The sequence below is a fragment of the Puma concolor genome, chromosome E1 (genome assembly GCF_028749965.1).
Source record: "Puma concolor isolate L17-30 chromosome E1, mPumCon1.1.hap2, whole genome shotgun sequence".
Classification (NCBI taxonomy): domain Eukaryota; kingdom Metazoa; phylum Chordata; class Mammalia; order Carnivora; family Felidae; genus Puma; species Puma concolor.
The window spans coordinates 2,822,378-2,849,486 of NC_141680.1; the positions used below are offsets into that span (position 1 = coordinate 2,822,378).

General features: G+C 54.1%; 2 protein-coding genes across 2 annotated transcripts; one reads left to right on the forward strand and one right to left on the reverse strand.

The window, feature by feature from the left end:
* Positions 1-1,150: 1,150 nt before the first annotated feature.
* Positions 1,151-13,195, reverse strand: TP53 (tumor protein p53). Its single transcript, XM_086685866.1, has 11 exons — positions 13,042-13,195; positions 5,270-5,371; positions 5,109-5,130; positions 4,760-5,014; positions 4,134-4,320; positions 3,940-4,052; positions 3,599-3,708; positions 3,185-3,321; positions 3,024-3,097; positions 2,644-2,750; positions 1,151-2,106 (listed from the first exon to the last, which is right to left on the reverse strand). Exons 2-11 carry the CDS (start codon positions 5,341-5,343, stop codon positions 2,025-2,027), a joined length of 1,161 nt encoding a protein of 386 aa, XP_086541992.1. The 5' UTR covers positions 5,344-5,371; positions 13,042-13,195; the 3' UTR covers positions 1,151-2,024.
* Positions 13,196-14,076: 881 nt separating this feature from the next.
* WRAP53 (WD repeat containing antisense to TP53) lies at positions 14,077-25,810 on the forward strand. Its single transcript, XM_086685865.1, has 10 exons — positions 14,077-14,711; positions 14,847-14,945; positions 15,210-15,321; positions 23,469-23,557; positions 23,783-23,873; positions 23,967-24,099; positions 24,661-24,869; positions 25,063-25,166; positions 25,310-25,444; positions 25,559-25,810. Exons 1-10 carry the CDS (start codon positions 14,317-14,319, stop codon positions 25,803-25,805), a joined length of 1,614 nt encoding a protein of 537 aa, XP_086541991.1. The 5' UTR covers positions 14,077-14,316; the 3' UTR covers positions 25,806-25,810.
* The last annotated feature ends 1,299 nt before the right edge of the window (positions 25,811-27,109 follow it).

Here is a 27,109-nt window from a genome sequence, read left to right on the forward strand (position 1 = left end):
AAGGTGACCCGTCTGGAGGAGTGAGGAGAGGGAAGAAGTTTCGAGCAGCGCTGGTTTGCCAAGGCCCCAGAGGGTGGGGAGAGATGGTGAAGCTTAAGGTCTCTGAAGGAGATGGTTCCAGGTCTCCCGGGGAGCGTTTGGTGTTCCCCGGCGAGAGAAAGAGAAAGAAGGTGGTCTTGAGGCCAGGGGGGCTGGTGGGTGCACGGCCATCTGGGACCCTTGGGGCAGGCCACGCCACTCCCCACAGGCACCCTCAGCCTGGTTGAGGAAGCTGAGAGGACGCTGGCCCCAGAACCCTCTCTGGACCTTAGCACCCCTCCCTCTGCCTCCAGGGAGGAGGTGGGCCAAGCCATGTCCCCAGTGTCTGGCCGCCCCTCCAAGCGCTGGCTCTGGCAGCAGTGGGTGACGGAGAGAGCTCCCCCCCCCCCCCGGCCCCCCCTCCCTGGGAGCCAGCAGCACCGAGGAACAGGACAGGCGGGGGAGCAGAGCTCCCCAACCTCAGCTCTCCTCCCTACCCCGAGAAGCCCTTTGAGGTTTTCCTGGCAGAGTTTAAAGCTTCAATTCATTGAATTGCCTGGCCTGAGGCCCAGGATGAGGGGATGCCGGGAAGGCCCCAGCCCCGCACCCCGGCCCTCACCTTAGCCGCCCCCACTTTCCTGGGACCCTGGCTGGCAGGCCTCCCCGGCTGTCTTCATCCAACGGCACCCACCATCTTCCTCCTCGGGGACCCAGGTATCCTGCCCCTTTCTTGTGTGCAGATGGCCACCCCAGAGGCTCAGGCTTGCTAAATCAGACATTTAAATCCCATAATCCTTGGTGAGAGGCTGACAGAGGGGGGCAGCAGCCCAATCCTAGAAGCAGGGGCAGGAGAGAACCTTGTGCCAGCCCTGGTAGGGCAGGGGGGCGGGGGAGGAGGGACAGTTGGTTCCCGAGTTATGAATGGAGTCCCCCCCTCCCTTGTTGTCATGCAGCCCGCAGACTGACCCAGTCTCCAGCTTTTGTTCTCCTCCCGGAACCCCGGCGTGGCACCCCCCTTCCCCCCCCCCCAGACACTCAGGTGGCTGCCTCCCAACATCACCTCCTGACTCGCCCCTGCGGCACGGCAGGCCCCACGCAGCCTCCACGGGCACCCGCCCCTCAGACACACAGGTGTTAGCAAAATTTTATTGTAAAATAAGAAACCGATATAAAAAGGGGATATAAAAAGGGGAGAGGGGGAAGGGTGTGGGGAAATACGCAGATGTGCCTCGAAGAGTGCAAAAGAAATTGATCCTGAGGAGTCGGGGGCAGGGAACAGACCTTGACAGATACAGATCCTACACCAGGGATCGGATCCCTCGCGGGCGTAGGACAGAGTCAGACTTCCTTTTAGGAAGTGAGGTTCGGCGAGAGGGAAGACAGGATTCGGCCGGGCCAGCAAGGAGGGGACCCCTGACCAGCCGTCCCGGTCGTAGGAACTTGATCATCCCATCCACCAATAGGGACGTTAGGGAATCAGCACCCGTGAAGGCACCAAGTCTCAGACATCGTGTAATAAAAAAACTGTTTGGGGGCAAGACATATATCATTTCATTAACCCTCACAACAAACACCGTGAGGTAGGTATGGTTATTAGCATTTCATAAAAATGGACAATAAAATCAGGACAAATTCAATAGCTGGTTAAAATGGTAGAGAACTGGGCTTGCGGCCCAGCGTATGATTGGTTCTAGAACGCTCTTTATAGGCAGGAACATTCTCCTACCTCCCTCACGGTTCCTCATAGTAAAAAATCTTAAAAAACTCGGTTGGAAGGTCCCACCTCCCCCTACTAACCAACTACGTAGGCCAACTTTGTTAGCAGAGCCTTAGGCTAAGGTAAGTGGAAAAATTCATGGTGTTTCCGAGGCATACCTGTACCAAGCAGGGGAACAGACCAAGCTTGTGTGTTCAAGCTCCCAAGTCCCAAAAATGCCAGGGAAGGAGGACAAGGGTGAGGGTGTCAGTGGGGGGGGGGGGGGGGGGGGACCAGAAGCGGAAGGACATCAGTCTGAGTCCAGCCCCTCTCTCTTCAACATTGGCTTTTTATGGCGGGAGGTAGACTGCCCCTTCTTAGCCTTCAGGTGGCTGTTGGCGAGACAAGGGGCAGGGAAAGAGATGACGTCAGTGAGTGGGAGGCGTGTCTCAGATCCAGGCTCTGAAGGGCCCCAGGCAGGAGCAGGGGAATTTAAGCTGAAATGGTCACCACCACCCGCGCATGTGTTTACCGAGCACCCGGGGTACTTCTGGGTCGTGTCTTCGTCTTTCCCCACCCCGTCTGACAAACAAGGAAACTGAGCCCAATAAAGGGAGTCGCGAAGCCACGCAGACCTGCTGGTGGTCGGCAGGGCTGGGGGACTGTCTCAACCCCGCGGTGTCTCATACTCCCACATGGTCATCAGGCCTCTATTTGGGACCCCAGCTCTGAGCTAGGGGTTGCTGGAAATGACCAAGAGGCACGAAAGGGGGTGCAGGATACAACTGGGGGAAGACTGAGCAGGGCAGGTCGCACTGTCAGGGCGCCAGTTCCTTTTTGCCTTGAAAGTGGGATCAGAATGGAGTCCTGTAGCCTTTCGCGGCAGGAAGGCAGGGGAGCGGGGCTGGGAGAGGGCCCAGGTCACTCACCTGGAGTGAGCCCTGCTTCCGCCTGGCTCCTTTCCACTCTGGGCATCCTTCAGCTCCAAGGCCTCATTCAGCTCTCGGAACATCTCGAAGCGTTCACGCCCACGGATCTGCGGCAGGGGAGGAGGGGGATAAAGAAGTATTAGGGCGAAAGTCACAGTACCACTTAACGCACCTTGTGACTGGAGATCTGAAGTTAGGCACAACCTTGAGCCATTGTCTGGAGGCACCACTGCCCCCTACTGGCAAACGCCCTAATTGCAGGCAAAGCAGTCAAGCAGAAAACCACATTTTGAAACAAATCTTCAACCCAGTAATATTAACTTCAAAGGAATCGGGGCACCTGGGTGGCTCAATGGGTTAAGCATCCCGCCCTTGATTACCTGAAGGGTGAAATATTCTCCATCCAGTGGCTTCTTCTTTTGTGGGGGAGTAGAGCTGGTGCTGGGGGGCAGCGCTGGGAAAGAGGTGAGGAACGGCGAGAGAAGAGTAAATTTTGAGCCGAACTGCACCCTCCCTGCCTCCTCTCGTCCTGCCCGCTTACCTCGCTTAGTGCTCCCAGGGGGCGGCTCAGGGCAAGGCTCCCCCTTCTTGCGGAAATTTTCCTCCTCGGTGCGCCGGTCTCTCCCAGGACAGGCACAAACTCGTACCTCGAAGCTGTTCCGTCCCAGCAGCTTCCCACTACCCACGTAAGAAGACAGAAGCTGGAGGCAGTGAGGGAGATGGGGCCCCCCTTACTCCCCACCTCCTTCATCCTATGTGGAACCTGAAAGCCTAAGTGTATCGAGAAGCCGGGTAAGAGAAGGTCCCAAAGCCAGAGAAAAGAAAACTTGGAGGCGGAGGGTGGGGGACAGCAGAGGGGATTCCACAGGCGGGGATGGGAATGCGCGGGAAGGACTGGACGGGCAATAGCACGGGAGAAGAGTGGCCTGGGGCAGGGTGGCGTGCGGGTCCCTACTTGGAGTCTTCCAGGGTGATGATGGTGATGATGGGCCTCCGGTTCATGCCCCCCATGCAGGAACTGTTACACATGAAATTGTAGTGGATGGTGGTACAGTCGGAGCCGACCTGGGAGAGAAGATCGGGCCGAGTGAGGCCACCCAGCGCCGGGCAGGCCTGCAGTGTGTAGGCTGGCTTCCTCAACCGTGCCCTGGGGACCACCCGGCTGGCTGTGCACACCGCACGCGGCCGTGGGGAGGTTGCATAAGAAGGAGAAAGCGCCCCCCATCTCCCACCTGGACGGCCGCTGACAAACCCCTCCCCCACCTCCTCCCAGAGACCCCAGATGCCAAAGCAGACCTCGGGCGGCTCGTAGGGCACCACGACGCTATGTCGGAAAGTGTTTCTGTCGTCCAGGTACTTGGCATGCAAGTTTCCTTCCACTCGGATGAGATGCTGGGGAGGCGCCAGACCTGAGAGCAATTGGGGAGGAATCAGGGGCCGGGGGACCCTAGCAGCAGGCCCTGCCCCATCTGTAGCCCCCGACGGCTCACCGTCGCTACTGTCAGGGCAGCGCTCGTGGTGGGGACAGCGCCTCACGACCTCTGTCATGAACTCTGACTTCTTATAAATGGCCATGGCGCGGACACAGGTTCCCGGTGGGGGCGGCGATCGGACCCACAGCTGCACGGGGCAGGTCTTCGCCAGCTGGCAAAACAGCTTGTTGAGGGGAGGGGAGTACTGTGAGGGAAGGAGAAGGGATAGACACAGGTCAGGGGACGAGTGCCCGGGGCGGGGGGGGGGGGGGGGGTGGTCACATGCACCAGCACCACTTACACACCAACTGGAAGCCGTGGGGGAAAGGTGGCTCCGGATGGCGGGGTTGGGGGTCTTTATCCCAGAAGCTCACTTACAAAAGCCAAGAAAGGAAGGATCGTGAAGGAAAAAAGAAAAGTTCCACGGCCCCGTGAGCGAGGCTGACTGGAACAGGACGGGTGACGGAAGCCCAAGGTCAAAGGGGAAATGTCAACCTTGGGGCAGGGGCAAGGCCAAAGGTCACGGGCCAAACTAAATAGGTCGGAAGACTGACAAGAAGGTAAGAGAGGAGGAATCCCAAAGTTCTGAACAGAGAAAGCCAGGGGGGCTACGGCCTGGAAACCGGCCCCTCAGGGCCACTGACCGTGCAAGTAACCGACTTGGCTGTCCCCGACTGCAGGAACCCTAAATGGAAACCATAGGCGCCCGGGTAGGTCTTCTGCGAAGGGACAAAGGATGACAGGGGCCAGGAGATGGCTGGCGCAGGGGTGGCTGGCGCAGGGGCTGCTGGTGCCGGAACCGCTGACATTCCGGAAGCATCATCTGGTGCTTCATCCAGCCAGTTTGTGACATCTTCCGAGAGCGGCAGCTCATTCATCGCTGAGGACAGCTCGGAAGACTGCAGGGGGGAGAGGCAGGAGTCAGACGGCCAGGTCTCTGGCCCCTGTCCCCATAGTGTCCCCCCCCAGCAACCCCCCACCTCCAGTCCTTACCAGAACATTGTTTTCGGGAAGTCTGAAAGAGAAGAGCACAACGTCAGTGCTGGGGTTTGTTTTCTACAGAGGCTCCACCGGGGGGCTGGGGAATGGGGTGGGTGGGCAGGACTGGGGGGTCCTGGGGGGCTGGCAGGGAGCCCGCCCCGCCCCCCACTTACAGGTTCCACAATTCCGAAAATGTCTCCTGGCTCAGAGGGGGCTCGATGGTGAGTTCCAATGGCGGCTCCTGCATTGTGGCCCGTGGGAGGACAGTGCGGCCACTGTGGAGGGAACGAGGGTCCGGCCTGAGACACACCCAACCCCGGGGTCCCCCGTCTTCCTGGGAACAGGGCTGCCCCTGCCCGACCCTTTGCCAGCCCCTCGCACATGTCCTCCAGACACAAAGGTACCCAGAGAGGGAATCCCAACCTTCCCACCACTGAACCCACGAGCCTTCGTGGAAGGGTACCCTACTTCTGCTCTCTTTCCTGTTAAGAAGGATGAAGTGACTGTCAGCCACTCCCTCCACCTGGGGGACGATCCCTCCATGGACCCCTGACATTCCCCGCCAGATCCCTTCATCACAAAGCCTTCTTCTTTCTTTGTTGTTGTTGTTGTTTTTTTAATGCTTATTTATTTTTGAAGGAGAGAGGGACAGAGCGTGAGCCGGGGAGGGGCAGAGAGAGAAGGACACAGAATCCAAAGCAGGCTCCAAGTTCTGAGCTGTCAGCACAGAGCCCGACGCGGGGCTAGAACTCACGAACTGTGAGGTTCAAGAACCTTTGACAGGTGTCCTGTCAAAGAACCACCAGCCAAACTCTGTCATCTGATTCTAATTCCAGGGTGGTATGCCATCAGACACCTTTGCTTATTCCTTTCGGCTGTTGCCTCTGGGGGACTAGAAACTTCCTCAGTGCAGCCATGTTATCTGTTGTGCTCACCTCAGTAATATAGGTAATGCCAGATGCTTTGTATCTGGTTGGGCTCTCTAACTGTAAGTGAATTGTCGTGCCCAAGCCATGAGCAAGCGGGCTGTGAGTGGTCCAAGGGGCAGGTGAGTTCAGAGGGGTGGTCCCAGTCCCGGCCGGGGCACTTGCCACCATCTCGTGACACCTTCCCTGACTCCAAGTTTATCAGCTTTGCGAGAAAATACACCTGCCGTGTGGGTCCAGGTTCATTGCTTTTTTGTTGCTGTCTCGTAGGGCCTTGACAAACTATCACCCCCCACCCTCGTCCCAAGCAGCTTTTTCCATTATAATCTCCCTTAACATTCGCCTCCACCTGTGTGGGATCCAGGGTGCACTTTCTTGTGGGTTCGGTTTGTGAAATCCTTTCAAGCGCCTCGTCTCATTTGTCTCGGTCACCTGACAGGCGAGGAAGCCCGAGTCCCAGCGAGAGGTGAAGTGAACTGCGTGCCCGACACACAGGCGAATGAATGAGCTTTTATTCAAAATGACCGTTCAAACGTCTAGGAGTAAGATGCTTACTTCGTCACAGACGACTCTACAGAGCCCTCTTTTGTAATCAGTTAAGGCTGGAGGTGCAGATTTGGGTTGACAAAAGTCCTTGGATTAAGAGGTTGGCAAAGGGCTACTTGTCACAGCGGCTAACGCTGGCTGACGGGGGTATTGGCTACGCACGTGCGTGGAAGGAAGCAAGACAGGGACCCAGCGGGGAGTGATCCCAAACATTTAATTTGTGGGGACGGACCAGGACCCCTCCTCCATCAGCGATCAAAAGAACTTTGAGATTTTATGGAAGGGAGCTCAAGAGAACGGGGAGGGGGCTCAGAAGTCAGAAGGGTTGAAATTACACTGTTACTTACACTTGCTGGGTGTCTTAACCTGTCTTAACAGGCTAGCTTTTTGGCTTCCTCCCATGCAGGCACTGAGTTTTTGTGTGTTTAGTGAAAAGTCCCCAGGACCAGGGACCATGGAGCAGCTGTAGCAGACAGATCACGGGCTCGGGAGCCAGACAGGCTAGGCCTGCATCCCAGGCGCACCACCTAATATTCGCAGGATTTGGGGAGGTGAGGGTTAGGGTTACTTAACCTCTCGGAGCCTTAAGTGTCCTTTGCTCTAAAACTGCACCTTACTTATTACGGATGATGTAAGGAGCTGAGAAAAGTGCCTGGAACATAGGAAGAGCCCAAAATGTGCCACAACGGGGGCTGTGCGGCAACGGTTAAGTCCGAGACTCAGTCCCGCTGGGAGGGACACAGCCCCACAGACAGAGGTCTCCCTCTCTTGGTCCTGGGCAGCAACTAAATTCTCAATGTTTCTCTCTCGAAAATGCACAATCACTAGGAAACCTTTTCGGAGCAGGTACTCCCCACGGAGAAGAGCCTCAAGGGCCATTAAATGAAACTGTCAGGAGCGGAACCAGACTTTCCAAATGGCTGGGGAGGCAGGACTTGACATTGATATCCCTGGCGGGAAGGCCATAAACTCAGCTGGGACTCCAAGGGCAGGCCCACCCCACTACCATCATGACAATGGCTGCTGTTTGTAATCAATCCCCACAGGGGCCCACTGCTTTCGGTGGCTTATCTCATTAATCCTCTCAAGAAGCCTATAAGGTAGGTGTCATCAGCCGAGGGAACCCGAGGTTAAAGTAATTAAGTCACTCACCCGGGCTCAGGGCCAGGGATTTGAACCTGGGCTGTCCACAGCCACCTCCAAGCTCTAAATAATTATGTCCCCCCCACCCCCGGGGCTTCATCCAGAGCCTTGTGCCAAAAATATTTGTTTTGGCTGAAAGCTATTTGATTGGGGGGGAAGAAAAAAAAAAGAGGGTTCTGGAAAGTAGTCAGGGCAGCGTCTGGTAAAACGGAACACCTTACTACTTTGTACAGGGAGGCTAGGGCAAAAATGTTCTTCAGTATGGTTCCCAGATGGCAGGTGATAAGAAACAATGTTACTATCAGCAGGGAGTGGCTAAATGACAGTGGTATCCTCACAAGAGAAATTTACTACAGCAATTTAAGGAAATGAATTTATTTGTATATGTGTAACTGGATATAGCTCAGAAACCTGTGGATTAAAAAATACAATTTACAGGGCGGGAGGTGGGGAAGAGTCAAACACAGTAAAATATACGTAGTTCATGTAAATTAAAAATACAAAGACTACAGTTGACCCTTGAACAAGGGTGGGTGGGGGTTAGGGGTACCAACCCCCTGTGCTGTTGAAAATCCGAGTGTATCTTTTGACTCCCCCCAAGTTTAACTACTAATAACCTACTGGTGAGCTATGATCGTTTTGATAGGATAATAATGGTTTCAGAGAAAGGGGGATATGTATGCTTATGGGAGGGGGGGGTACTGTTAAAGGGTTCTAGCTTGATTAATAAAGAAAAAAAGGGGGTGCCCCGGTGGCTCAGTCGGTTGAGCGACTGACTTTGGTCCAGGTCACGATCTCAGTTTGTGAGTTCAAGCCCCACATCGGGCTCTCTGCTCTCAGCGCAGAGCCCGCTTCGGATTCCTCTGCCCTTCTCTCTCTGCCCCTCCCCTGCTTGCGCGGTCTCCAAAAAATAAAAAAATAAATAAAAAAAAGATGGTAGTCATACATGTGTAATTAACATACGGACTCAGATAAGACAAAATATTGTTATAATTATTTGGTGTACTTATTTGGTGGGAATCTAAGTGTTGTGTATTTTTCTAAAATAAAGCTAAAGAAGGAAATGACATAATACTCTGGACAATTTCACAAACGTATGTCTAGCTGCTCCCCAGAAGCCCACCAATGTTTCTGAGGTAAAAAATCTACATAAGTCGAAATGCATAATTTTACCATTTAGATAGCAAAATTGGACAAATTGATACAAGCTTGTGACCCAGCCCTATCAAGCCCAAGATACTTTGCCATATTTCCTTCTAACAGTCATACAGCACCATTTATTCACTTTCCTTTCCCCACGGATTCATTTTGGGGCCTTTGTAGAGGACCATTTGACCACACTCATGTGTCTTTTCCTGGGCTCTAGTCTAGTTCATGGTTGTCGTCCGACTGTAGCTTTATAGGAATCTTGAGGTCAGGTAGTTTAAGACTTCCAACTTTGTACTACACTTTCATTTCGGAGTCAGCTGATCAATTTCTACAAACGAACCTGCTAGGATTTTGCATGGGATTGAATTAAATCACTTTTGACCTCTCAACACTATTGAGTGTTCCATCCATGAATATGGTACTCTGTTATCTACAACTTCCGTAAATTCTCTCAGCAATATTTTGTAGTTTTTAATATAGAACTCTCGTCCCTTTTTTTTTTCAATTTATCCCCAGGATGCCATGTTTCGGATGTTACTATAAGTGGCATTGTTTTTACAATTCATTTTCTGACTTCAGATTCAATGGTTGCTATTATATAAAAATACAGTTTATGTATATTACCTTTAAAACCTGTGACCGTGCTATAATCATTTATCAGTCATGGTAGCTTTGCTTTTTTAAAGATTTTAGGGGCGCCTGGGTGGCTCGGTCGGTTAAGCATCCGACTTCAGCTCACGGTCCGTGAGTTCGAGCCCCACGTCGGGCTCTGTGCTGACCGCTCAGAGCCTGGAGCCTGTTTCAGATTCTGTGTCTCCCTCTCTCTCTGCCCCTCCCCTGTTCATGCTGTGTCTCTCTCTGTCTCAAAAATAAATAAACGTTAAAAAAATTTTTTTTAAAGATTTTATTGTTTAAGTAATCTCTACACCCGACGTGGGGCTTGAACTTACAACCCCGAGGCCAAGAGTTGCATGCTTTAGCGACTGAGCCAGCCAGGCAGTGCCCTTCATGATAGTTTTTCAATGACTTTTCTATTAGCCTGGCTAACACCTTCAGTACAATGTTGAAGGGGTGAGAGTCCAATCCTTTTCTATTTCCTGATCTTAGAGGACAAGCATTCGGTCTCTCGATTATGTATTGATGGTAACTCGATTGGAGATGACTTTTAACAGACTAAGTTTTCCTTTTTCTGGTTTGCTGGGGGGTTGGCTTTTCTTTTCGCTTTTCTTTTTTATCATGAAAAGGTATTGCATAATGTCAAGTGTTTTTTATGCAGCTGTTGAAATCATCATAGGATTTTTATCCTTCAATCCATTAATGTGGCAAATTACACCTATCGATTTTTTGAATGTTAATCATCATTGCAGTCTAGAGATAAACTCTACTTGGTCAGGATAGATTTATCATTTCTATATACTATCAGATTTGATTTGCTAAAATTTGTCACATTTTTGCATATACATGTGCTAGCAGGAATACGGGTCTAAATGTTCTTTTCTTGCAATGTCCCCGTCTGGTTTTGGTATCAGGATTCTGAGGATTATCCTAAAATTAGTTTGGAAATGTTACCTCTTCTTTATTCTGCAAGAGTTTGTGTTAGATTGGTATTGTTTCTTCCTCAAAGTTAGAGAAGAACAAAGGAGAAATAGAATAGAAAATAGCATTAAGGTGGCAGACGTAAACCCAAATTTTACAATAATTGCATTACATTTAAATGGTCCAAACACTCCAATTAAAAGCAATTTAGTGGGGAAAGGAAGGCTGTTAGGAGCTAGAAGAACGGGATACCCATATAGGAAAAACCAAAAATAAAAACAAAACCTTGACCCGTATGTCCCATCATGATAAAAATTATTTTAAAGTTAATTAATTATGGCTCATAGACCTAAGTATAAAGCCTAAAACCCTAAAGGTTCTAGAGAAAAATATCCTAGAGTATCTCATGACCTTGGGGTCAAGCAAAGGTTTTTCTAAACAGGTCACAGAAAATATTTGAAAGATAAAAGAAGAATCTTCTGCTGCTCGTCTTCAACAAATAGGCAAGCAACAGGTCAAACACAGGAGAAAACACTTGACAAAAGACTCCTATCCAGGATATATAAAGAACTGCCTGCAACTGAACACAATTTTTAAACAGCACATACACCAACTTAAAGAAATGGGGGGAAAGATGTAAAGAGTCACTTCCATTATGACGTAGGAATGGCCAATAAGCAGGTGGAAATGGATCATAGTGCAGAGGACTGCAAATTAACACCACAACGATGTACACAATATTAGGAAGACTGACAAACCACACACATATGAGGAAGGACAGATCTTGCTGGTGGGAATGTAAAACGGGACAACCGCTTTGAAATATAGGAATTTGCAAGTTTACATCTCCTCTCTTACCTAGCAATTCCACTCCTAAGTAGTCGTCCAAAAAAAAAAAAAAATTGTACAAGAATGTTAAAAGCAGCTTTATTAAGAATAGCCCCAAACGGGAAACATCTCAAAGGGTCATCATAAGAAGAATGGATAAACAATCCATCGTTTATTCATCCAATGGAGTAGGCTAAATACAAAGCAGCAAAGCATTGATACAAGACTGATACACGCAGGAATGTCACACGGGTGAATGTCACAGGCATTACGCTGCAGGCGAGAAGCCTACACAAAGGAGCACATACTGTGTGATTCCATTTACAGGACGTTCTCCAAAGGGCAAAACTGGTGACAGAACCCAAAGATGAGGGTCAGAGATCGACTAGGAAGAGAGGCACGTCCACCTTCTCCGGGGCGATGACAATGTGTATTTTGACGGGCTTTACGCGGTGGTTAGTTGCCACGACTCGTAATTGCAGTCGGCGGAAACGCTACCCCAATTTCGGAACAAGCAGCACGCAAGCACCGCGCGCGGGGTCCAGGACGCAGCAGGTGCGCAGACCGCGAGCGCAGGCTGGAAACACCGCGCCCCAAGTGACTGACAGGCGGGAGGCCGGCCCCCCGTCCGCTCGGCTCGGCGGGCCCCGCCCCCTCCAGGCCCGCCCCTTCCGCCCCCGCGACGTTCGCTCTGCGTCCGAAATCGGAATGGCTGGGCTGCAGCCGGATGCCGGAGAAACCGTGTCTCCGCCACAGACGGACGGCGCATCGTCGCCCGCTTTCACCATTTAATTCTCAAACGTACCCATTCTCGAAAATACCCAGGGCTTGCCCTCGGCACGCTTTTTAAAACCCCGTCTCACGCAATGGTAGCGTCCGTCCGGATGGCAGGCAACGGGGTGGAGCACACCATTCAAAGAGGGGGAGGGACTGAGGTTTGCATCAAAACAAATACTCCTTCCCTCCCCGAGGCGGCTGCTAAGTAGCTCGGGAAGGACAAAAAAAAAAGTGGAGGAGGGGGCTAGCAGCCTCCCTCCGCAAGTTAGAGGAGCCTGTCGGAATGACATTTTCTCTCTACGCCCTCTCATCGGGTGCACAGTGAGCTGCTCCGGAAAAAGAAACCGGAAGCGCTCCTGTAAGTGGCAAAATGTAAATGCAGAGCCAAACAATAACAGGGCTCGTGGGCCTCTCCGGCCCGGACAGTCCTCCCGGGCTTCGCGGGCAAATCTCTCGTTGAGCACTTCCCACTTCCACAACTGACAGTCTAATTGGATTTGCTCCATCTAGCGGAGCCGGAGACCGGTTGGAAAGATCACTCCAGGAAGGACAAAGGTCCGGAAGTTATGGGAACTGAGCAGCTTGGGCTTCCCGGATCATCCCCGAATAATCATTTCGGAATGGAGCCCGAGGTTCCACCAGGATGCTGTGGGCCCTAAAATCTCGGACCACGGGTCCCCCAACCAAATTCCGAGATCCGAGCGTCTCATATCCTGATGCTTTGTGCGTGCTATTTCAGGGTTCCCCACACCCAGCCCTGGGATGGGGGTGGGGTGGGGGAAGAACCCTTTAGGCCGGCTGAAGGTCCCACTCTCCTGTTCAGCTCTGAGTTCGGCTGGTCCTAACATCCCCATCATCCACACCGAGGCCTCCCAACATTGCATTCCTATGTCGGTGCCGTCAACCAAGCCTCCATTCCCCCAAATCGCTAAGTCCCCAGTGCCCCATCCCCAGACCCCACAATTCTCCCAAGCTGAAAATACACGGAGCCAAGAGCCGGTGACTCAGAGAGGACTCATCTGGCTCAGGCAGGAGCTTACCCGAACCTCAGGGGAGCGTGTCACCGTCCTGGGAAGCACGCTCCGAGGCCGGACGCCAGAGGACCCCGGAGCCCAGCAGCTACCTGCGCCTAGGATGGTGGCTCTGGACTTTTGAGAAGCTCAAAACTTTTAGCGCCAGACAGAGCACATGGGAGGGGAAAATCCCAATCCCAGCAACCCCCGCGAGGCTCCTGGCACAAAGCTGGACAGTCGCCATGACAAGTAAGGGCAAGCAGTTCGCCGGGGGGCGGTGGGAGTGAGACAGGATTCTCGTCGTGCTGGTGCTGCAGCTACTTGACACTGGGGTGGGGAAGTTCGACCAGCCAGAACTGGGAGGGCAGAATCGGTGGAAACCATTTTGGAAGACTCCCGCCACTGTGTCAAATATGAAGGTGGAAGAAAGAAAGACACTTGTCATCCCTCTCCCAGATAGCTGGATAGTTTCTTCTCATCGGCTAAAATGCCACCTTTTTAGGAAGGACTTCCTTAATATCCCAATCCACCGTATTCCTTCAGATACTCTGTATCACACCATCTTGTTTAATTTCCTTCACAGCCCTTGCCGCTCTCTGCAAAGATGTGTTCCTTGCCTTAAATACACAGCAACGTAAGCCTTTTAGGGAGGGCAGAACCCTTGTGCTGCTATCTTACTCATTGTTGTATTTCTCAGTGCCTGGTACAGTACTGGGTCGCAAGGAAGAGCTCAATAATAAATACTTACTGAATGAATGAAAAGAGACGGAAGTGTGAGGAATTTGGCGAATGAGAAGCAAAAGGATCAAAATCAAGTATAGCGCTAGCGCCCTCTTGCAGGTGAGGGGGGAGTAGGTGCTTTAAGAGTGACGGAGGGAGACGGCAGGGGGAGCTCAAGCCCTTCAAACAGAGGCGGAAGCTTTTGGACTACAACATCCAGCAGCCACCGGGAGCCCCAGGGCGTGATGGGTACGGTAAACCCTCGTGACCTGTTACGTGCTTGCCCCGCCCCTCTCCCGGGTCGCCCGCGAAATCCGATCGGGAAGCGGAGGTCCAATTGAAAGGTGCGGCCAAATCCCGCGAGAGCGCGTGGCTCTTAGGGACCGAGCGGGTTGAGGAACGCCGAGCTTGCCACCTTGGTGTCCCTAGGTCCGCCTCGCCTTCCCGGGGTCTTCCGCCCCCTCCCGGACGAAGGAGGCAGGCGCAGGTAGGTGCTCCAGTTCGGCGTCCGGAGCCTTGCGAACTCTGCGGTGGGGCGAGGGTTGCCCGGCGAGGCCAGTGTGGCCGCGCGTCCTCGGCAGCATGAACACGCCGGAGGCGCCCGTGTTAGCCCCGGACCCGGACCCGGCCCCCGCCCCGGCCCGCCTCTCTCCTCAAGCTTCCCTGACGGATAAAGACCCGGACCCTGAACTGGTACCACCGCCGGCCGATGGGGATGAGCCGCCCCGCTTGTCCCCAGATCCCAAGGCCGGTTCAGCTGGTTCCCAGGAGACGGGAGAGGGAGGCTCAGCTTCTATCTCCGCTTCCCCGGAAACGGGGTTCGGTACTCCTAGGGAGCCGAGCCCTCCAGTCGAGAAGCCAGAACTTTCTGAGAATGTGAGCCCTCCTGCAGAAGAGCCGGACAGGCCGGAGCTGGGGCCCGGAGAGCCCACAGCAGGTGTGTCTGAGGAAGCTCCTCCGGAGGATGAGGGATTCAGGTAAGTGGTGACGGCGTGGACGCAGAGATCCGAGGAGATTGGGAGCGTGAGATGTGTGCTTCTTCGCGGGTCTTGGGGCGCACTTCACCAGTCCCGTTTCCTCCTTGCCTTGTTGTCTCCCCATCTTCCTTCCAGCACCTGGAGCTATAGCTTCTCCCAGCTACCTCGATTTCTCAGTGGTTCCTGGTCGGAGTTCAGCACCCAGCCCGAGAACTTCTTGAAGGGCTGTAAGTGGTAAGTTAAGGGTAATGGGGCTGGGGGATAACCGTGCCCAGGATTTTTACCACAAAAAGACCTCCAGTTATCTTGGAGAAGAGCCCATCGAGGTGGGAGTTGGGAAGAAAATAAAAGTTCCTCTTGGACTGAGCTTACATTTCACCTAGAAATAAGTGTCTTCCACTTTTCCCAGGGTCTTGGGGTGCTTACCTACCCCCAGAGGGAGCCTGGCACTTGGAAGATAGAGCCCTGCCCAGCTTTCTAACTCTTTCCTATTTCTAGGGCCCCTGATGGTTCCTGCATCTTGACCAACAGTGCTGATAACATCCTGCGTATTTATAACCTGCCCCCAGAGCTGTACAATGAGGGGGAACAGCTGGAATATGCAGAAATGGTAAGGGTAGGGGCTGCCTCTGTCCCGTCACCGGACGCTGCACGTGTCAGTCCTGCGCATGGCTGGAGAAAGTTGAGCCCACGTGTTTCCTGATCGCAAACAGAACGTTTCTTCACGAACGTTCACAGGTAGCACGTTCTACCCTGGACGCGGAGATATTTAAGGTGGCGTTTGCCCGTTCTTTACTCGTGAATGTGTGTTTTCCATCAAAGAGCGGTGGGTTTGTCGTGGCGGTATTTAGTCGACTTACAGATAATTATTGAACGACTGCCAATGTGTTAGTTACCGTATTTGGTGCCGGCATAAAGTGCTGAAGGAGACAGAAGAGCTGGTTTGCTGTCTTGTGTGGGAGACAGACGACAAACGTGGAAACTGACGAACGAGGAAGTTCGTTATAAAGGATAGCAAGTGGTGTGAAGGAAATAAATAGAACGAGAAGGAAATGACCAGAGGACGCCACTTTACTTACTTATGTATTTTAAGTTTATTTAGAGAGAGAGAGCTCGAGCACGAGCGTGCACAAGTGGAGGAGGGGCTGGGAGAAGGAGAGAAGAAGCCCAAGCGGGCTCCGCACCATCAGTGCAGATCCCGACCGCGGGCTCAAACTCATGAACTGTGAGATCATGATCTGGGCCAAGATCAAGACGTTTAAGCGAGCCAGCCAGGTGCCCCTAGAGGAGACCACTTGAGATAAACTGGTCAGGAAGGAGCTCTGAGCAGGAGACGGTTGAGTTGAGACGTGAAGGGTGATGGGGTCAGTTCTGTGAAGAACGTCCCGGGAAGAGGCAATGATTTTACAGAGGCCCAGGGCTAAGAGGGAGCTTTGTGTGTTCAAGGAACGGAAAGTAGGCCAGTGTGCCTGGACTGAGGCCAGTGAGGGGGAGAGTGTGGTGAGGACGGATTCCACAACCCATATCGGGTTGGATCTGGTGGGTAGGCCATTTGGGGTTTATTTGGGAAGCCAGGGGAGAGTTTTAAGACAGAAGAGTGTGGGGCGCCTGGGTGGCTCAGTCCATTAAGCGTCTGACTTCATTCAGCCCAGGTGAAGATCTCATGGTTCGTGAGTTCAAGCCCCGCATTGGGCTCTCTGCTCCTTTTCTGCTCTCTGTCTCTCTCTCAAGCATGAATAAATGTTAAAAACACACACACAGAAGAGTGAAGGGATGGCCAAAGTTTAGAGAATGGATTGTGGTGAGCAGGAGTGAAATCAGGGGGACCCATCAGGATGTGTTTATCTCAGTCCAGGTGAGAGACGGTGGTGGCTGGGGCCAGGCGGTGGCAGGAGACGTGGAGAGGTGTGGATGGGTTTGAAGTGTATTTTTTTATTTTATTCTATTTTATTTTTTTTTACGTTTATTTTTGAGACAGAGACAGAGCATGAACGGGGGAGGGGCAGACAGAGAGGGAGACACAGAACTGGAAGCAGGCTCCAAACTCTGAGCCATCAGCCCAGAGCCCGACGTGGGGCTCGAACTCACGGCCTGTGAGATCGTGACCTGAGCTGAAGTTGGACGCTTAACCGACTGAGCCACCCAGGCGCCCCGTAGTGTATTTTGTAGGACGTGGACGGTACAGGGAAGGAAGCGATCACTGGCGATGTCCAGGTTCTCGCAGCCCGGGGGACAGTGGTACGATTTACTCAGAGGAGGAAGCAGATAGGAGGAGGCCTCAGACAATGAAGCGTTTTTAGGTCTGTGTGAAATGTGAAGCTAGGGGAGAAGCCGGGGCTGGGATGTACTTTGAGAAGGGGAGGAGCACGTGGACGGGATCTGGCATCTTGTATACGATTCAGTGTCAGGACCGTGTGGTTGGAGGAGGAGGAGGCTCACACAGAGCCCGGAGCGCTCGAGCAGATGGGGGTGGCGTGCAGGACGGACGGCAGAGGCCGAGGCAGGGTCAGGTCTGATGCTGCTGAGGGCGAGACGCAGAGAATGGCGGAAGGCGTTAGTGACCTTAGCGGGAGCGCTTTGAGAAAAGCAATGGAGGCAGAAGCCCAGGTAGAGTGGGTAGAGGAGGAGATACAGTTCTTTGGAAAGTTTTCTTGTGGAAGGGTGTCGAGAAACGGAATGGTGGCCAGAGGGAATGTGGGGCCAAAGAAGGGTTCGCGGGGTGCTTCTGCAGCGTCAGGAATAACCCCGTAGACACGGAGGAATTGATGCTGAAGAGGAGAGGCGGGTAACAGGTCCCTGAGAGGCTGGCCGAGGACAGGATCCGGAGCCCATCAGAGGACTTGGTTCGGTGGGGAATGCTCTCTCGAGGTAGGAAGAGAGGCAGCCGTTTGGGGGTCGGAGGGTTTCTGGGTCTCCTCTCTTGGCTTCTCAGGGAAGCAGAGAGGGAGCTGACCTGCTGAAGGAAGGGGGTCTGTGGGGAGAGAGCAGGAGGCGGGGATGACTGGTCCCGGCGAGTCGAAGATCCAAACTGGCAAGGAATGCGGTAACGTCGCTGTTCTGTGCTCAGCGCCCGCTAGAAATTTGTTGCCGTCCGTTTAAGGTGAGATCTGTTAACTTCCTTGTGCGTCGCTTCCCAGCAAGCGAATCGACCCTGTTTGTCCTGTGTGTGACATGAGGATGACAGCAACAGCACCCACCCCTCACAGCCATCGGGAGCAGTAAAAGAGTTAGCGGAACGTGTACGAACCAGCGCCTGTTCTGTATTCGGTGAACACCGGTGGCGGGTATGAGCTGGGTCGAGCGTGGCAGAGGAGGCTGGTGTGGCTGGGAAAGGCGGGTGTCTCGAGAGCGTCTGCAGGGGCATCCGTGCGGCGACACACTCGAATGGAAAGCAGACAAGGAGGTGGATCGTAAATGTGTTTTTGATGAAGCAGGATAATTGTCGTGGTGGAAAGAGAGCAAGTTACCTGGCCAGGTGGGAGACGGTGGCCAGAGATGGTGCGGTGACAGGAGCATCTGCGGGGAGCGAGGCAGTGAGTCAGTCTCCCGAATCAGGGAGGGTGACAGAAAGGTGGGGGGCCGGTATGGTGGCAAGAAGTACGGCTGGGGCTCCTGGCTGGCTCAGTAGAGCATGGTGACCCTTGATCTCGGGGTTGTGAGTTCGAGCTCCACATTGGGCGTTGAGATCACTTAAAAATAAAATCTTAAGGTGCACCTGGGTGGCTCAGTCGGTTGAGTGTGTGAGTCTCGATTTTGGCTCAGGTCGTGATCCCAGGGTCATGGGATTGAGCCCCAAGTCAGGCTCCGTGCTGAGCTTGGAGCCTGCCTAAGACTGTCTGTCTGTCTGTCTGTCTGTCCTCTCTCTCCATCCCTCCCCTCTCCTCTGCTCACACGCGATCTCTCTCTCTCTCTCTCTCTCTCTCAAATAAAAGTAAAATCTTAAAAGAGAGCTTAAAGCAGTGCCTGGGTGGCACAGTTGGTTAAGCATCTGACTCTTGATTTCGGCTCAGGTCACGATCTAGTGGTTCATGGGATGGAGCCTGGAGTCAAGCTCTGAGCTGACAGCATGGGACCTGCTTGGGATTCTGTCTCTCTGTCTCTCTTCCTCTCTCTCTCTCTCTCTCTCTCTTACACAAAATAAATAAATATATATTTTTTAAATGCAGAGAAGCTGGAGTTTGGGGAAGCGAAAAGATTTGGAAATGGCTACCGTGAGCAAGGTTGACACTCACCCCGCCCCCTCCTGTCCCTGAGGTGTGCCCTGGGGAGGAGAACGAGAGAAAGTGGACGGCCACCTTGAAGATGGGGACTGAGAGAAAGTGGTGACGGCCGCCTCGAAGATGGGGGCCCAGTCCCGGGGATGGCTTGGTCGCTCACCTAACAGGCAGAGGCCGCCCCTGTTGGCGATCTCTGTGCGACATACAGGGCGCTCCAGGCCCGGTTCTTGCGGGTGTTGTCTCGGGGGCCGGGTGGGCATGGTGGGCCGTCCCGAAAGAGCTCAGGAGCAGGGGTCGTTAGAAGAGCTTCTGGAAGCGTGGCAGGTTGAGAATTTATTGCACCATTCGTTTAAGAAAAACGGGAATGGTAAAAGAGAAAAGGCATCATTAGCCACCACTCTACAAAATTCAGCCTTTAAATTATCCCTTCTTCTTTCGGCCTGTACAGTACGGAGGCTTTTTATGTGGTTGTGTTCCTACTGTAGATGGTTTTGTACGCTGCTTTTTTGTTTCGTTAACAGTCGTCTCCTAAGTGATTTCCGTGGTGCATCGGTCTCCATAGTTACCGTATTTAATGGTGTATGAGACTACACCGAGTGCCCGCGACTGATGATTTTCATACCTATTCCCCTGCTTTGGGCATTTGGGTTGTTTCCAGGATTTTTGTATCCTAAATTATTCAGTGAACGTCTTCATGTGCTTTGACGGAGATTCTCTTCCTAAGAGAAATTGGATGAGTAGGAAATACTCTAGGTCAAAAGTATCAATATTTGTTCTACATCTTGTAGACAGATACCCAGTCTGTTTTCAAAAGCTCTTCTGCTTTTTTTTTTTTTAAAACTGCTGTTAGCCGTGTGAGTGTGCGAGTTGTATCACAAGTGCACGCATCAGATGATTACACTTCACGTGTCTGCAAGTTTAGGATTTGGAAATGGATACAGTTAGTGTAGGTGGGGAAATGGGAGGAGGTCACTTTTGAGTATTTCCATGCACTTGTTTCTTTTTTTTTTTTTTTTTAGTGTTTATTTTTGAGAGACAGAGTGCGAGCAGGGGAGGGGCAGAGAGAGAGGGAGACACAGAATCCGAGCAGGCTCCAGGCTCTGCGCTGACAGCTCAGATGCGGGGCTTGAACCACGAACTGTGAGATCATGACCTTAGCCGAAACGGGACATTTAACCAACTGAGCTACCCAGGCGCCCCTCCCTCCATGCACCTGTTTCTTCTTCCCAGCACGCTTTCTTAATTCCTCTCCTCCCTTCTGTGCCTTTTCACGGAGCTTTCTGGAACTCCTATCCCTAACTCCCCAGCCTCAGTCCTGAGTTCTGTCCCTGCCCTGGGGCCCTTGCCCGAGGCTTTCGCTCCCTATAGCCCTGCCCAGGGGAACCTGCATATCTCAGGTTTGGAGGGGGGCTGTCCTCATCCCCCAAATGCTGCATCCAGACACTTGCGCTCTCTCTTGTAAAAACTTTTCCTTTGAGGCTTGTGCCGTTTGGTTCTCCCTCATTCACCAAGGACATGGGCACCTCATGGCTGTCCTGTGCACCCCAAGTCTTTCTACCATCGTGGTGACGTCAGGTATCCAGACCAGAAGGCTGGTCTCATCCTTTCATTTTCCCTGACCCTTCCCCCCCCTTTCCCCCTATCGAGTCCCCTAATCTCTCGGTTCCATCTGCTTCTCCCTACTCCACTGTCTCTGCTTTAAGTCAGGTCACTATTGGGGGCCTCATATTACTGGAACCGTCTTCTGTCTTCGCTCATCAGAACATTTCTTTCTGACTGCCAATGATACGCTAGGTGTTGGGGAAAACGTGGTAAGCCGGACAGGTGTGATTGTTGCCTCCTCAGATGGGTACGATGCAGGGCGAGGGGCAGAGGGCTGTAGGAACACGGAGCGGGGCTCCTTGCTCCGCAAGAGGGGTTAGGGAAGGCTTCGCAGGGGAAGACGCCTCTGAGAGACCGGAAGCGTGATCGGCATTCAGCCAGGAGGAATTGTTGAGGGGAGCGAAGGAGGAACATTCCAGACCTGGATGCTGGTGTGTGTGAAAGCCTGTAGATCGGGAGTACGGTACGTTGGCACCTTCTGGGAGCTGGGAGTCCCACCGGGATGTGGAGATTCTAAAGGGGTGAGTACGGAGGGGTGCGCCATGAGAGGTGGGTAGGGGCCAACACCTGGTAAGGAGATCGGGTCTCATACTGAGGGTTACCCGGAGTCACTGAACGTTTTAAGCAGGAGAGTGACGCAGGGCCGGATTCCAGCCCGATGAGGTCTCCGTGGCCCGCACGTGGCTGCAGCGTGGAGAACGGGTGCAGGCCGGGGTGCGGCGGTGCGGGGAGGCCCGGAGAACACGCAGACTCGCACAAATGCTGGCAGGAAGGCGGTGGCTTTGGTGGGAACGAAAGGGCGTGGACACGTTTGAGAGACCCCGGGGCGGCGGACCGGGCAAGATTTAGGATCGCCGGCCGCTACTTGGTCTTGCGCGGGCTGGACCAGGAGTGGAAAGTGGGTGAGGGGTAGGAGTGGTCAAGGCTGCCGCTCAGATTTGCGGCTTCCACACTTGGATGTGGAGCCCCGGGTGGGGTTGGGGGGGGTGGGGGAGTAGGTTTGAAGGAGGCGGAAGCCGGGTGTGTCACAAGCTGAGTGTGAGGTGCCCGTGGGATGTGTGAGCGGAGCGTTGTGCCAGGCGGCCTGATGTGTGTGTTCGGAGCAGGGGCTGAGGGCATGGGTGCGTGACATTGCGCCGAGGGCCAGCAAATAACTGACAAAGGGCTGTTACCCAGACGATTGAAAGACTCCCTTCCGATCAGTAAGGAGAAGCCAGTAACTTGGAAAAGTGAGCAGAACTTACGAAGAGGTGTGCTTAAGCGAATACTGAACGTAGGTGAACGTCTGACCCCAGTGGTCATGGGGGAAAGGCAACTTCGTAGTCCAGTGAAATTCTACTTCACAGCCTTTAAAAATAAGTTTTTTTAAATGTTTATTTTATATTTGAGAGAGAAAGAGCACGAGCAGGGGAGGGGAGGGGCAGAGAGAGAGGGAGACACAGAACCCGAAGCAGCTCCAGGCTCCGAGCTGTCAGTGCAGAGCCCGACGCCGGGCTCGAACTCACGGACCGTGAGATCATGACCTGAGCTGAAGTTGGACGCTCAACCGACTGAGCCCCCCAGGCGCCAGCACGGCCTTTTATTGACAAAAACTTGGAGGTCTGGCCGCACCAAGGGGCCACTGGCACTCCCTTGCACGCCGCACAGCGGCGGTGGGAGAGTGAATCCGGATGATCCCTCTGGGCCAACGGGTGACCCCATCCGGCAGAGTTGGCAGAGTGGGTGCCATAGAGCCCGGTCATCTGGCAGAAGCTGCGGAGAGGCCCTCCCACACGCGTACCAGAATGTTCAAAGCCCTCCACCCAACATATGGAAAAACGTGGGTGACTGTCAGCAGAGAAGGATAGTGGGGGTGCTGCCCAGCGGTGAAGGTGCCTGAGTTAGAGCTAAGCGTGTCACTGCGGTGAAATCCCCCAGTCACAAAGGGATGCAAAAGGTCTGGTACCATCGGTATTAAAGGTAAAGGCCACGAAAGACCATGGTAGACGACGTCGTCGTCTGGGTGTTTCTTGTATGAATACATTTCTAAAGAAATGCACGAATACCTCTGAGGGAGGGTGTCCTTGGGAAGAAGTTTTAACTGCCTTGTATTTTCCTTTTTTAAGCTGGGTGGAGGAGTCACAGGAAGTTTTAAATATACTTCTTTGCATGTTTGAACTGTTTAATACAATTTTTTAAAGGATCTAACGGCATCTAGTAGGTGCTCAGTAAATATTGGTATCAATGGTTGGTTTGTAGTTTTTGTTTCTTTTCTTTTTTCCTTCCTTTTTTTCTTTAAGTTTATGTATTTTGGGGCACCTGGGTGGCTCAGTTGGTTAAGCATCAGACTTCGGCTTGAGTCATGATCTGACGGCTTGTGAGTTTGAGCTCCATTTTGGGTGAGCATAAGACCTGCTTCTCTCTCTCTCTCCTTCTTTCTCTCTCCCTCTCTCTCTCTCACTCTCTCTCTGCCCCCCGCTCATGCCCTCTCTCAAAAAAAAAAAAACTAAAAAAATAAAGTTTAAGAATTTTTTGAGAGAGACAGACATCACAAGCAGGGGAGGGGCAGAGAGAGAGGGGGACAGAGGCTCCAAAGCGGGCTCCCCTCTGACAGCAGAGGGCCTGATGTGGGGCTCGAACTCATGAGCTGTGAAATCGTGACCTGAGCTGAAGTCAGATGCAGGCTCAACCAACTGAGCCACCAGGCTTGTTTCTTCTTAAGTGTTTAAGAAGCAAGAGAAGAAGTCTGTATGGCATTTGGTGGCCCAAATCCGACACGACAGTCTGAGCTGATCCTTGACTGTCGAGATCAGGATTCTGTTCTTCGTATCGACACCATCTGCCTTCTCCCCCCCGGTTAAGTGCCGACAGACAGTCCCCCTTTGGCATAAAGCTTCTGTAGCACGAGTCTGCCTCCTCTTCCTGCCAGTGACCCAGGCGTTCCTGCATCTCTGTCCAGGCCCCCGTCCTTCGAATGGTGGAAGGTGACACCATCTACGATTACTGTTGGTATTCGCTGATGTCTTCAGCCGAGCCAGACACCTCCTAGTAAGTGATGTCCTTTGCCTCCCCTCCGCCTTCCCCTCTCATCGTCCCTCCCCCCCCCCCCAAGTTTCAAGGGGATCCTCTACGGAGAGCGAGCTAGGGACTGGCAGGGGGCTTGGGAGGAGGGAAGGCTGCTGTACCCTTCGATGCGGGCTGAGAGGGCCGGCCAGTTGGCTTCCTCCCCTTCCTTCGACAGCACCGGGGCCTCAGTGTCCGTGTCTCTCTCAGCGTGGCCAGCAGCAGCCGGGAGAACCCCATTCACATCTGGGATGCATTCACCGGACAGCTCCGGGCTTCCTTCCGTGCCTACAACCACCTGGTAGGGGCCTCCCCGCCCGTCCCAGGGCTCGTCCTCGCCCAGCTCCCTCCCGGGGGCCACCTGAGGCTGTTTGCACGGTTTTCCTGCCTCTAGGACGAGCTGACGGCAGCCCACTCGCTCTGCTTCTCCCCCGACGGCTCCCAGCTCTTCTGTGGCTTCAACAGGACCGTGCGTGTCTTTTCCACGGCCCGGCCTGGCCGTGACTGCGAGGTCCGAGCCACGTTTGGTGAGCGTCTGTGCCTCCCAGGGGAGGAGGAAGGGGGAGGACACTGCCACGTGCAGAGGGGCCTCGTGTGAGCCAGGGGACCGGGCCTGTCACGTCGTCTTCAGTACAGCCCAGGGAGGCAGGTCGTACTCGGGGGGGGGGGGGGGGGCAGAGGAGAAAACAGATTCAGGGAGGGTGCGAAACTCTCCCAAGGTCAACCTGGTTCACTCCTGAGCCCGTGCCCTGTCGGCCGTGTGCCTCTTGATCTCTAAAATCTTGGTCTCTCTGGGAAATTGGAAGTGAGGCGGATTTCATTTTCCTATAAGCCTTTAGGTTTCCATCCCTTCGAGGAGAAACAGATTTGAGAAGGAAGAAATAAGTCTTGAAGAAGAAATTTAGGTCCTTTGTGGGGATAGAAGGATCTGGGGAGCATCAGGGATCTTTAGCCTGCTCGAGGCAGACGGGACAGGGGAGGCACTGGTTCCCTGCACGTGGAACAAGAGACAGAGATGTACCCTTGATCGGCCTGGTTAATGTCCGGTGTCCTTGCCCTGTCCCCAACTTTGTTCCGTCCCTTTCTAGCAAAAAAGCAGGGCCAGAGTGGCATCATCTCCTGCATAGCCTTCAGCCCAGCCCAGCCGCTCTATGCCTGTGGCTCCTACGGCCGTTCCCTGGGTCTGTATGCCTGTGACGACGGCTCCCCTCTTGCCTTGCTGGGAGGACACCAAGGAGGCGTCACTCACCTTTGCTTTCACCCCGACGGCAACCGCTTCTTCTCAGGAGCCCGCAAGGTAGGGGTCACGTCCTGAGATCCCAAAGAGGGTGCACAGAAGGCAGCAATGGGGATGCAGTCTGTGATGTGTCGGGGTCGGACGTGGGAAAAAACTAAGCCAAGCTAAGGGAGTGTCTGCAAACCTTGGGGGAAGCAGGGACGTCTCGTGCGGGAGGGGGAGTGGACTCCAGGCCCCTGGTCTGTGTCTTCAGGATGCTGAGCTTCTGTGCTGGGATCTCCGGCAGCCCGGTCATCCACTGTGGTCCCTGAGTCGAGAGGTGACCACCAATCAGCGCGTCTACTTCGATCTGGACCCGTGAGTGACCGAGTCCTTCCTGCCCAGGGTCCCAGTGCCCCCGGGGATGTCAGAGCCCAGCTGTAGGTCCCAGCCCCTGGCCGTGAGGGGTTCCTGCCCCCGGGGGTGATGACTCCGCGTCAACAGGCTTCTCTTCTCCCCAGGACTGGGCAGTTCTTAGTGAGCGGAAGCACCAACGGGGCGGTGTCCGTGTGGGACACCAGCGGGGCCGGACGCGAGGGGAAGCCGGAGCCAGTGCTGAGTTTTCTGCCCCAGAAGGACTGCACCAACGGAGTGAGGTCGTCGGTTAATGCCACAGATCTTGGGGCTCGGGCTGGGGAGGGACGGGGATGCCGAGGGAACAGGCATCCTCTCTCAGGATGCTGACAGGCGCTGCCTGTCTCTCCCTGCAGCCTGCACCCCAGCCTGCCATTGCTGGCCACCGCGTCAGGTCAGCGCGTGTTTCCGGAGCCCACGGACAGTGAGGACGAAGGGGAGCAGCGGGGGGACCTTCCTCTGCTTTCCATGCGCCACGTCCGCTTTGAAAGTCAGCTTCAGCTCTGGTGGTGTGGGGGGGGCCCGGACACCGGGGTCGCTGACGCTCACCGGGACGGGCAGGGACAGGGAGGGACAGAGGAAGGTGGGGGCGAGTTGATATAAAAAGGTTTTATATGGTACCAGAGTCTTTGTGTCTTTGGGGGGAGGCAAATGCTGGGGATGGGGCCGGGTGGGGTACAGGTGGGCCCCCTTGTCCAGCAGCGGTGGGGGCTGGCGGCTCCTTCCCGACACCGACACCGGGGTTGAGAGGTGGGACTAGGCGGGAGCCAATGGGGCTGCGGGGCTCGGTGTGAAGTCAAGGGAGTGGGGGTGGGGCTTCATGCCATTGACTGGCCGGTTGCTAGGCAACTCGGTAAACTGAAGGGGGGGGAACCTGTTTGAAATCTCGGTCCCAAGGTGGGGGCGGCAGGGGTCAGGGTGAGCGGTGGCTGAGCAGGAGTGGCAGGAGCGGTGTGTCAGACTGTTGGGTGTGACTGCGTGAGACTGTGCAGACAGTGACAGACAAGACACCCGCTCACTCGCGCTCGACACTGTTTACCACCATCCGGCAGCAGAGGGACCATTACTCAGCTCTGGGGGAAGGGGAGCAGGAGCACCCGCCTCTCCCCTGGACTCCCCCAGGAGGCAGGCGACTGAGTGGCCAGAGTCAAGGACACATACGAAAGAGTAAAGGTGCCTCCCGAGAAACCCCAGGCGTCACATTCCGTATTTCGGATAGATGCGGGACAAGGGCGGGAGTCTTCCATTGGGCAGCTGTCCCTGGTCCCGCTTCTCCATCCATCCGCTTGATTGGGGGTTGGGGGGGGGGAGTATGTTATTTCAGGCAGTGCCTCCGCCCCACCCCCTCCCTCGCCAGACACTGAGAAGGGGGCTCTGAAGAGACGGTCAGCGGGGGATCTGCTTTGGGACCTCACCATCAGAGGGAAGGGACTGGGGGCCTGTGACGGCAGAGGGGAGAGGAATGTCACCTCTGCCCAGAGATGCTGAAAGCGAGGGAGGGTTCTTACACCCAAAAAGGCAAACCCTCCTCCCTTCCCCCAGGATAATTGGAAACAGCCCTTCCGGCTGAATGTGGGTTTGGGGAAAGGTACTCCCTTCCCTCCCCCAGCCCCGCTTCTCCCCACAGCCGTCCAAGAAGGGCCCGAGTTTACCCCCTTAAACCCTCGCCTTCCACCCAATCCCAGGTAACAGGAGAGGGCCCAGGAGCCCGGGACCAAAAAAAACAAAAACAACGACCCCAGGAGGAGGAGTTGAGCGACCTGGGTTGGGTTTCCGCCTTTACCCCAGACTCCCCGTGTGACCTTGGGCAAGTCACGGGGCCTCCCCGAGCCTCAGTTTCTCCCCCCCCCCCCCGCCCCTGCAATGGGGAGCCTGCGGCTCTGCCCCTCCCACTCGACACAGGTAGT